The 11,114-nt window shown below is 33.3% G+C and overlaps 1 protein-coding gene across 1 annotated transcript; it reads right to left on the bottom strand.

The window, feature by feature from the left end:
- Positions 1 to 313: 313 nt before the first annotated feature.
- LOC6043087 (low choriolytic enzyme) lies at positions 314 to 1,478 on the bottom strand. Its single transcript, XM_038251046.1, has 4 exons — positions 1,295 to 1,478; positions 1,053 to 1,238; positions 536 to 990; positions 314 to 471 (listed from the first exon to the last, which is right to left on the bottom strand). The coding sequence occupies exons 1-4, from the start codon at positions 1,449 to 1,451 to the stop codon at positions 373 to 375; spliced, it is 897 nt and encodes a 298-aa protein (XP_038106974.1). The 5' UTR covers positions 1,452 to 1,478; the 3' UTR covers positions 314 to 372.
- Positions 1,479 to 11,114: the final 9,636 nt, after the last annotated feature.

Below are 11,114 nucleotides of genomic sequence, written 5' to 3'. Positions count from 1 at the left end.
GAACGAAATTTTACCGAATTTTGATTGTAAGATGAAAAATAATGAACTGCATGACTGAATTTCGGTAAGTTTTTACCGAATTCGATAATTTTCAGTTTACCGAACTGTTCAGCAGCTGAAAATTCGGTAAACTACACCGAACTCTGTAAAAAAATCTAAGTGTGTTTTTATCATTTTAAAATTGCTTTTTTATTTGTTAATACATCGAATACCGATCGAAATACGGCTTTTTTTACAAATGGTTCTTAGATTCTTATGAAATCTTATCCAAGATATTCTCAATTTTAAGTCAGAAAATTATTTCAAAGACATGTTTCAGTATCATTCAAATATTTATTATTTTAAATTTATCCCATTCGTGAAGTTTGCTCCTCAAACACTTCCTGGACATTCATAGGCACGGTTGATAGCCTTGATATCGATGGCAGTTAATCCGTTCAAGCATCCAAAGTCGTTACGCTCCCAGGGTTTCTGCAGAACAACAAATTGAAATGAATTTTTAACACATTTTCAACCATAAACAATCACTTCTCACCGTATTCATCACTACCGGTCTCGAATAGTTCCAAGCTCCGGCGTACTTCGAGTAGTGCATGCAACTTCCGTAATAATAATCAATTCCGAACGTATCCGCCTGATCGGTGCTCATCTTTCCAAAGTTCGTCTGAATCCACTCCGGCGTTTGACGCTTCAACGCCAGCGCCGTCGTGTCAATCGAAATCCAATCGTCCCGGTCGGGCCGGGTAAACTCGTGGTGGAATCCAACGGCATGCATCAACTCGTGGGTGATCGTCGACGGGTTCATGCAGTTCGGGTTCTGCAGGTTGGCCAGGTTGTAGTCGTTAAAGCTGTACATACCCACGTGGGACCAGCACCCGGTGACGGAGTTGTTGATCTTCAGATACAGTGCCTCGTTGTTCCACGGAACAAACCGCACGCACGTGTTGTCCGCAAAGGTCTGCATCACCTTTTTGATCATGTCGATCTCTGCTGGCGCTGAAGACAATCTGGATGACCAACAAACCTAAACATGGATTTCTTGCAATACTCACAATATGTTCCAATGATCAAGTACGGAATAATTCCGTTGGTCCAGCGCGTGCGCCCAGATTCCGGCAACTCATAGTTGGCCGCGTGTGCCGGCGGTACCATAATGTCGAACTCGTTGTACTCATCGGCACCCATTTCATGCGGGAACTCCTTGTTGACACCCTTTTTCCACTTCCTCAGGCGTGCACCTGTAGACCCACTCAATATTATCCTGGTACGACACCATCATTTAAGAAGTACTCACCGACATCCGAGCTCGGCGGGCGATGTTTGTACTTGCGACGACCCTGGCCGTTGCCTTTGCCATTTCCGTTTCCATTTCCGCGGCCACGTCCGTTGTTTTGGGATTCAACCGTCAAAACGATCAAACAGATCACCAGCAGCACCGGGAACAGCTTCATTTTGGTTCCAGTTATTGCGAAGAACTGAACCTATACTGTGTTTTGCCAATTTTGGGAGGCCAAATTTATACCGCACATTGTAAAGCACGTGCAAAGTAGACAATAATGGTTAAATTATTCATCGGGATACGTTTGAAGTTAGTTTTTATCAATGAAAATGTCTGAGTTAAAAAAACAGCTGTGTCTACAAAACAATTGCAATGAACTTTCCCAATTTCAATGGTAACGGCGATATTAGTTTAGTCTTCCTTAAAGTTCTCGAACAATGGAATTGTTCGATGATGAATGAAGAGTGTGTATGAATAAGCTACGGCGAATGATCAACACAGTTAAAAAAATGTCTTGGTAATATTGCATCTGGGAAGGTGTACATCTTTTATGCCAGAATAAATGTGTAATTTTGCCACTTTTGACACTTTTTTAGTCTGAATTGAGGTAAAATTATATCATAAAAAGGTTATATTCATTTTTTTCATTTATTTGGTTGCTTTAACAAATACATTGGTGGAATTGTTATCCTGAGCTGAGATATGGACTACCTTTCAACAGCTGCTTTGTTCTTAATGGAGAGAGAGTTTACTCTTACTAAGGAAAACGAATTGGACAGAAAAGGAAAACAATTGCAAAAATAACCTTCGAAATAGCTAATAGATGTGGGATAGTAAGAGGAAAAGAGAGGATATATTCAACCTTCCAAATTTACACAATTTTGTACTGTGAAATAGTGGACTAAGTGAGCATATCGATGTCGTTTCTTTATCATTTGAAAGTATTTGTAGGTGCTGTATTTTTTGTATGTTTATCATGTTATGTTTTTTTTAATCAGGCTATTTGTTTTCTTTTCTTAACATATTTTTTATTTTAAATGTATTAATAATGTAGGCAATTTATTATTTTTTCTCCAATTCTAAATTTTCTGAAATTAGAATAGTGAATATTCAAAAGCAAAATCAAAGGAACAGCTTTTTCCTTTTTATCATATTTTGTTTCATTAGGCCCTTTTCGTTTCAAGGACCTGGTTAGGAAAGAGTCGGCTTTTGTAATAACATTTTTCTTAAAGCTAAGAGTTATTACAGATGATCTTGTGTGTAAACTTTAGCAGGAGGGGGAAAAGCTGTTCCTTATTAACGTTTTTTTCGGATCTAAGTCTGAAATTGTTCTCAAGTTCCGGGACGACAGAATAATGAAATTTCAAAGACTTGATAAAACATATTTCTAAACGGAAAATAAATAAGTTTAAATGATTGCTATTCAAATGATAATCGCGATTTTTTAAGCTTAAAGAATCGAGTAAATCCATTGAAGGAAAACAATCAAAAATAACCATCGAAATTGTTTTTATTCTGTTTAAATGTGAAAAAAATCTTTTTGAAAAAATGTTTATGAATAGCAGAGTTAAGTTAGTCCAAAAATAACATTTGCTAAAGTGTAATAGAAGCTTAAGTTAACCTTTCAATGTTGAATAATTCATTTTGGTAATACGCCCACACGGAGAAAAAAGAGTTCCCAAAATCGTGAACAAGCGTTCATGAAAATGGGAACCACGAACAAAGTGTTCAAATTTCATGGTATGTTTTTCAAAATCGTACCATGGAATTTGAACACTTTGTTCGAGGTTCCCATTTTCATGAACGCTTGTTCACGATTTTGGGAACTCTTTTTTCTCCGTGCATTCTTACTATGAGCAGCTCTTCCAGAAATCAACCTTTTTTTGATTATTTTGTGTTAATTTTTTGATTTGCCTTAATCTTTGAAGAGGAAACTTTTTATATTTCTCATTTGAACACATAAAGTTATTTGGAAATTTGGATTATTATTTGGAAAAAAAATTGTGAAAAAAGTCGAAGGGGACCAATATCCAAAGTTTCATTCGCAAAACCCTAAAAAAATCAAGTTTAGACTGAATCACCATAACGAAAAAAATGGAATAAAAACTAGCAAAAATAACATTTAAGGTGGATTCAACTCGACTAAGGTGCATTTTATGAAAAATCTGTGAGACAAAAATATCTAAAACTTGCTGAGGTAAAGGTGGACCGTTTATGGATACTCAATATTATAAATGAATACAGTTTGCAATTATTCAGAATTTTTAGGAAAATAACATTTAAGGTGGATTTAACTCGAATAATATACTTCTTTTTGACTTCAGTTTAAAGTATATTAGAAGTTAAAAAAATCGAACAATTAGCAATACTGTCTTTGTCGGGTAAAATTTGCAGAAAAACTTTTTTTTTCACAAATCTATTATTTGAGTTCTTTTGGTAATTTTTCTAGAGTTTTCCAATTTTTCCTAAATTGAACTTACCTTCAACTTTGCCGAAAACACGAAAATCCGATCCTAAGATACATAGAGTAATAAAATATAATTTTTGTATGAACTGATGTTAAATTTATATGGAAAGTAATATTTACGAATCAATGACGGAAAACGGCTTCTTCAGTCTTAAGGAAGGTCACTTTAAAGTTTAAGGTTAATTTGATAATACAAAAATAAACTATTGGCGAATTTTTATACAATTGCTCAATAGTTAAAATGTATAAATTTTAATATTTTTACGTGTTTTTAATAAATTTTTTCTATTTTTCAATTAGAAATGGCAACAAATAAGGCCGTTGCAAATATTTTTCAAAGTTTATGTCACCCCCTCCCCTCCTTCCCTTCAAAGTTGGCCTGAATAATCAGGGGGCAAAAAAAATATTTTTGCGAAAAACTTCAAAATTTTAATGAAAATTAAAGCTTGATCAACTGAAAACCAGTTCAAATGTATTTTCCCGCGTTTGTAATCATATCTAGCATGTTTGAACTCCTTTGAAAACATTTTAAATTTTCATGAAATACCAATGTACAGTCCCACCAAAAAAATTTTTTCTGAAAAAAAAATCCGTCAATACCTCGATATTTTCAAAACTAATGATTGGAAAGCAACTGTACGCCTGTAAAATGCATTTTAAAACTCTTTTTTCATCCAAATGTTAAACCTAGGCTTGTAATTTCAATTTCCCCCCCCCCTCGGCTCAGATCAAAGCCAAGCCCCCATACATAAAATACATAAAATATTTGCAACGGCCTAACTATAATAAAATAAAATTAAAAATAACACAAAATGTTTTGTAAGCTATATCTGCAAGGTTATAAGCAATTTTAATAAATAAACCTAAAAATAATTATATCTCGTTTAGTTTTTCATAGGCAAAAACATCAAATTTTCTTTTAAGTTTGTAATTTATTTGAAAATCAAAATAAAACTCCAAAAAATCCATAAAAATTAAAATAATCATCAATTCTATTTAAAAACGCATTTTTGAATGGAAATAACATTTAAAACCTTAGTTCAGAATTATTTTTTTTAATATTTTTTTTTTCAGGAATCCAAGTGAAATAAATAAGTTGTATTTAAGAAGACTACACTAGCCTTAAAAAAATTTCGACCTCAGAATTTCTTATTTTTCTTTTTTTTTAGTTTGCAACTGGACTTCAGCAAAATGAGTAAAAAAAGACATTTACAATCAGTTCATGATTGTTACATGATTTTTTTTATTTATTTCAAGAATGCTTGAAATTGTTCTTCAACACTCAAAAATAAGGAAAGCATGTTTTAGTAAAATATAAATTTCTACACGAGACAGTATTGGTCGTTAGGATTTGTTCAAAAATTACGTCAAGAAATTTTCGGGATTTCAGAACCCCCTCCACCCTATCACAACCTTTTCTTAAACAATAACCAGGGCTCTCACAAAGCTCAGACCCCATCCCCTCCCCGTATTCTTTGTCGTAATTTTTGAACGAAGCCTTACGATAAATTTATTTTGCTACACAATCTTTCAAAATAAAATGTATTCATAGAATGCATTGAACCCCTTGAATATGGCATGAAAACCCAATTTTTTGGTCAACTTTTTTTTTTAAAATGAAAAAAAGCGAATTCCATCGCTGACCACGCAATTCAACTGTTAGTTTTAAATTGAATAAATAAAAAACAATCCAAACAAATGAGCAAAGTCGAGTTCGAGATTGGTGTGTTGCGCGCAATTACGTTGTTAATGGCTGATGGATAATTTATAAAAACAACTACATCATTTCTTAATTTTGTTCCCCCTCGCGAGAAGACGAAGCTTTCAGCTCCGGCACAAAACTCGCGCAGGCAAGCGGGCAAATGATTTCCCTCTCGCGAGGACCCAGGAGTGTGATTAATGATACAAAAATTATAGGTTGTGCAGCACTAAGCAGTCCGAAGTCAGAAGAAATGGTTGAAATTTTATGTTTTTCGTTTTTTTCCCCGTTCCGTGTCTTTTCCCCCGACCTCCCTGAGGAGGTCGAACCCCGGCTGCAAAACCGGATTCCGAAGCGCACAAAAGTTTAAGAAAATATTAAGATAAAAAATTTCTTATATCTCATTCTGCGCGGTCTTCTTCGCGAGCGAACCCAGGGTCTTAAAGGGAAACCATCTTGTGAAGAGGAGCCGCCCTGCTGCTGCTGCTGCTGCGGCTGGACCAGGTTCTGGCTGGTGGCGAGGACTCATCATTTGTTACAGCTCCATTCCGATGACCGGTCCAAATTGCTGACCAGCCCCGTTTATTTCTCGAACTTGTTCTGATCCACCTTTAAAGACTTGTTCAGCGAAAAAAGCGAAAGAGTTGAAAATTGAATAAGCAAGTTTTCAAATTTACATATTTATAAATTTTAATAATAATGATATTCTCATTTATTATTAAATTTGTTCTCCTTGGCCTCGGCATTTTACGGGCGACCCCCTGCCAAGTGGCCAGCTCCAAGGGACCCTCGTGAGTGCATTTTTCATGCTGGGCACGATCAATAAAACAATATCAAAAAAGGCCGAGCAGAAAATTCATGCTCTGGCTCGCCGTGAGGTGGTGTGAGCGAAAATGGTTGGAGGAAAAAACGGGGTGTTCGCGTAATTTTTCACCCTTGGTGAGCGTAGTGAGCGAGAAATGTCTTGAACTTGCTGAGGTAAAGGTGGACTGTTTATGGATACTCAATATTTTTAAATGAAAACAGTTTCCAATTATTCAGGATTTTATCTAGATAAGATTTGAGTGTTTTTCAAAACTTTTTCCCCACATATTTTAATCTCATGGATTTGATCTGGGCTTGAAGATATGAACATGAACAAACACTCTAAAGATTCATCTACAAGAACAATGCTTTTTATAAATTCTTTTGATTACAGAAAAATGGTCTCATTTTTTAAACACGATTTTTATTTATAAAATCCTGTATAAAAAATTTGTGACTTTTCTCAAAAATACACCAGCCTGACCCGAACAGACGGTAATAACTAAATTCATGCCATTTCAATAACAAATACTGTTAAAATAACAGAAAGTGTTATGGAATAATCTTGAAAAATCCATTTTTGCATAAGAGTTCAATAACAGTTTATGTTATCATAACCAAAAATGTTATTGGTCTGATATTGATTGACAGCAAAAACAACTTGAGAATAACATTTTTTGTTATGGAAGAATAACTCCAAACGTTATTGGGATGATCGGATTAGTTGTTAAAATAACAAAAAATAATAACAAAGATTTGTTCGAAAAACAACGTAAAATGTTATTAGTCTGTTATTACAATAACAATCCAATAACAAAAAAAATCATAACGGCGAATAACAAATCATGTTATAAATAACATAAAATGTTATTGGCCTAGTATTTTCAAATAACAAAGAATGTTATTCCCAAGTTATTTCCGTCTGCTCGGGGAAACAAAATACTCAATATTATTTCTTTTGAATTTATTCAAATTTCACATTCATATAAAACAATCAATTCATCAACATTGATTATTTTTAATTTGCTTGAAATAAACCATCGAAAATTGTTTCAAATTTTAAAACATATATTTTCTAAATATCTGTTCTTCAATTATTTGACGTTTGGTGAGCATACTGATCGAAGTTATTAAAACAGGATTTTTTCATTTTCAGTCATTCCATTTTTTGTATTTTTTAATCAGGCTGAAACTTTTTGGGTGCCTTCGGTATGACCAATGAAGCCATTTTGCATCAATAGTTTGTCCATGGGTAATTCTCCACCAACTCACACAGCAGTTGCCCCGACCCGTCTTCGATTTGCGTGAAACTTTGCTCTAAAGGGTTATTTTGGTTTTTGATCACGAATCCGAGGTCGATTTTTCGATATTTCGTGACGGTGGGGCGGTACGACCCCTTTCATTTTTCTGTTTTTTTACTAAGACACGTTTTTAGTGATTTGTAGCTCGCAACCGTTAAGAGTTAGAAATTTGGTGTCAAAGGTTTTTTTGTGTAAAATTAGACGCCCAATTTGATGGCGTACTCAAAATTTCAAAACAACGTATTTTTCATCAAAAAAAAGTTCAAAAATAGTTTTAAAATCGCTGCCATTTCCCGTTATTCAATTGTCAAAAATCGTGAGACATGTCATTTTATGGGAAATTTAATGTTATTTTGGAATCTTAAATAACCCACAAGGGTCATTTTTTCATTTAGAACACAATTTTTCATTTTAAAATTACGTGTTTTTTTCTAACTTTACAGGGTTACATTTTAGAGTGTAACAATGTTTTACAAAAATGTAGAACAGACAAAAAAAATCATATATAGACATAAGGGGGTTGCATGTATTCTTCACGAGGTATCAGAATTTAACAAAAAAGTTTTTTGAAAAAAGTTATGATTTTGACCATTTTTGACCAGTTTTTCGAATTTTAACCCCTAAAACTCAATCGAGTGCTTTTAAAAGTATTTTTTTTTTCGGAAAGCTCAGCTCTATATTTTGAACTTTGTTGATACGACCCTTAGTTGCTGAGATATTGCCATGCAAAGGTTTTAAAACAGGAAAATTGATGTTTTCTAAGTCTCACCCAAACAACCCACCATTTTCTTACGTCGATATCTCAGCAACTAATGATCCAATTTACAATGTTAAAATATGAAACATTCATGGCATTTTCCGTTCTATTCTTTAACAATATTCATAAAATTTTCAAATCGAGACTAACATTTCAAAAGGGTCAAACATTCAATATAACACCCTTTTGAAATGTTAGTCTTGGTTTAAATTTTTTGAAAATTTTGTTTTCGAAAAGATCGGAAAATTTCACGAATGTTTAGAAAAAGATGGGTTGTTTTGGTGAGACTTAAAAAAACATCCAATTTCCTGTTTTTAAACCTTTACATGGCAATATCTCAGCAACTAAGGGTTTTATCAATAAAGTTCAAAAAAGCAAAATGTGGAGAATTTTCTCAGCTTTTCAAAAATATTTTTTTCAATAGTGGGCCAACATGGGCACTAATTTCAAAAAAAGAAAAACTTCTATTATTTTCAAAAAAGTTACCTAAAAATAGCTATAACATGAAAACGGTAAACTCAATCAAAATTTCACTAAAGTCCTTTTTGATTGCAAATTCGATTTTACATCGAAAAATGAAGTTGAAAAATTTTTGCGATCAATATTTCGATTTTTTTTGAAAAAATCAAAGATTTTTTGCCCGTTCTGAAATTTCTAAAAAGTTTGTATTTTATGAAAATGAATATAAAAATAAAAAGAGTTTTTTTTTTTGCAAAAACAAGAAAACTAAGTACGATATTAAATTTAATGTAAAGTACTTTTTGATAAAAATAAAAGTTATGTCCAAAGTAAAAAATTAAACCTATAACCTTCTTAAATAAATAAGACAAAAAATGGACTTTTAAAAAATTGTAAAAAAAAATTACCAACTTGTGGCATAGCTCGAAAGACTCAATTTACAATACTTACCTAAAAGCTATTGTTTTTCATATGTTATTTAAAAAAAACTCTAGATAGGGGAAATGTACCCATTTTAATCACACTAAGCTGTTCGACCAATTCTCATCACCTTTGCCGTTTTCCGCTATTAAATAACATTTTCAGGTGTATCAACAATGATGAGATGCTTGCTCACTTTTATTTGAGCTATTCATTAGTTTGGAACAGTCAAAAACACTTTATTTAAGCTGTAATTCATGATCAAAGTGCTGATAGGCCGATAATAGAAATAGGCGGAGAAAGGGAATAGTTCCCCTATCCAAGATATCCAACAAACAGATTTTTTCAAAAATGTGTCTTTATGTGCAATTCAATTTTTTGTGTGAAAAAATCGAATATAAAACGGGTGTATTTTTATTTAGCAAAAATAGTTTCGTTTGAAAAAATTCAAACAAAACTATTTTTGCCAAATAAAAAAAGTAAAAAAGTGCTCTCCACATTGTCCGATATTTGCTCAACGCAAGCAATATAAACAATAACAAACACGTTTTTTTGTTGACCTTTTTTGTATTGTCCCGAAGTTTGGTTGAATTTTGTTTCCAGAGTCCCGAGTTATAATTACAAAATATTTACGGTACTCGAGCATATGCATGTGTTGAACGCGAACTGTCCTGAAATCCCTTTGGTCAGTTGTCGCACTTACATTAATTTCCAGGTTTTGTCAAGTGCTATCTTAAAATGCTTTCATATTGATAGTGACAAAAAATTTTCGGTTCATATTGAATATCTAAAGTTTGAAAGCGAATTTTGAGATTCTGTGAAGGTAAAAAGTGAGGCAACGAGCTGCACAATTTGGCCCAAAATGCACGTGCGACAAGATAACACGACAATGTAGATATGTAATAAGAAACAAATCATAAGATAAGTTTCATTGATTTTTAAGTTTTATATTTCAGAACTTTTCATATTTTGGTTTAGAATTTACGTTGGTTTAAAATAAAATACTAACCATCGCAAAATGTGATCAAAAGAAATTCTTCTACTAAACGTGAGATATTGAACATTATTTAATTTAGAAATTTGGATAAATGAAACAAGAAAAAACAAATAAAAGTGTGTTATTTTCGTGTTCACATTGTTTTCTAACTAAATATTTAATTTTCATAAACATAGAAATTACAAAAGTGTTCTTCTATTCTGAATCCCCTGTCCGATTCATTTCCATCCACCTGGCATGACTTTCAATTTGAAGTTTTTAGTTTTTACTTTCGGACCCAACCATGGGGTGAAACACCTTCCACCCAGAAATCCTAAACCCAACAGAAAAGGGGTAATGAAATAAGACCCAATCTCGGTTGGGGTTCTTTTCCCTCTTCCAGAACCAACATCGCCTGGACCAATTTGATTCGGACACGATTATTGTTTTTCATCGTGTTTCCGTTTATTTAAAGGTGGGGGCAGGAAAAGAAGGGTGGGGTGCTCCCCTTTTAGATTTGTTTTATGAACATCGAACCCGGCGATGATTGGTTTCCCGGCGTGGGGTGGTTCCAGCTGGGAATGTTGGAGTTTCTTTTATTTTTGGATTCTGGAGGATGTAAGAACGTTGGAACAGCAGGTAGTTGATTGGAAAATATATTGAACCCGATAAAAGAATTTGAAAAGGCTTCAACTAAGGAGTGAAATTCATGAGATGTAAGTGCTCCATAAAAAATTATTTTGTCAATTAATAATGAATTTATTTTAAGATTCCAAATTCTGTTCAAAACAGCTCTTGATTCAATTTCCGAAATTCGTTTATCTCAACCGCAACATAACCATATTTCGACCACTTAAACCTCAGTGAAATCGCCGAAAAGAGAACCCAATATCCCGAACTCATTCAACTGGTCAAGAATCTTCATCTTCTCCACAATCCCCCGGAACAAACT

Source organism: Culex quinquefasciatus, chromosome 2 (genome assembly GCF_015732765.1).
Source record: "Culex quinquefasciatus strain JHB chromosome 2, VPISU_Cqui_1.0_pri_paternal, whole genome shotgun sequence".
Taxonomy (NCBI): Eukaryota; Metazoa; Arthropoda; class Insecta; order Diptera; family Culicidae; genus Culex; species Culex quinquefasciatus.
The sequence above is the reverse complement of the archived record's forward strand: the minus strand, read 5'-3'. Positions and strand labels throughout refer to the sequence as shown.

What these genes read in the sequence shown, in the direction of transcription:
- LOC6043087 (XM_038251046.1), bottom strand. Translation starts at nt 1,451, where the DNA reads ATGAAGCTGTTCCCGGTGCTGCTGGTGATCTGTTTGATCGTTTTGACG. An exon ending in CTTGATCATTGGAACATATT is followed by an intron (nt 991 to 1,052) that starts GTGAGTATTGCA and finishes CTTCAGCGCCAG; the next exon opens with CAGAGATCGACATGATCAAA. An exon ending in GACCGGTAGTGATGAATACG is followed by an intron (nt 472 to 535) that starts GTGAGAAGTGAT and finishes GTTGTTCTGCAG; the next exon opens with AAACCCTGGGAGCGTAACGA.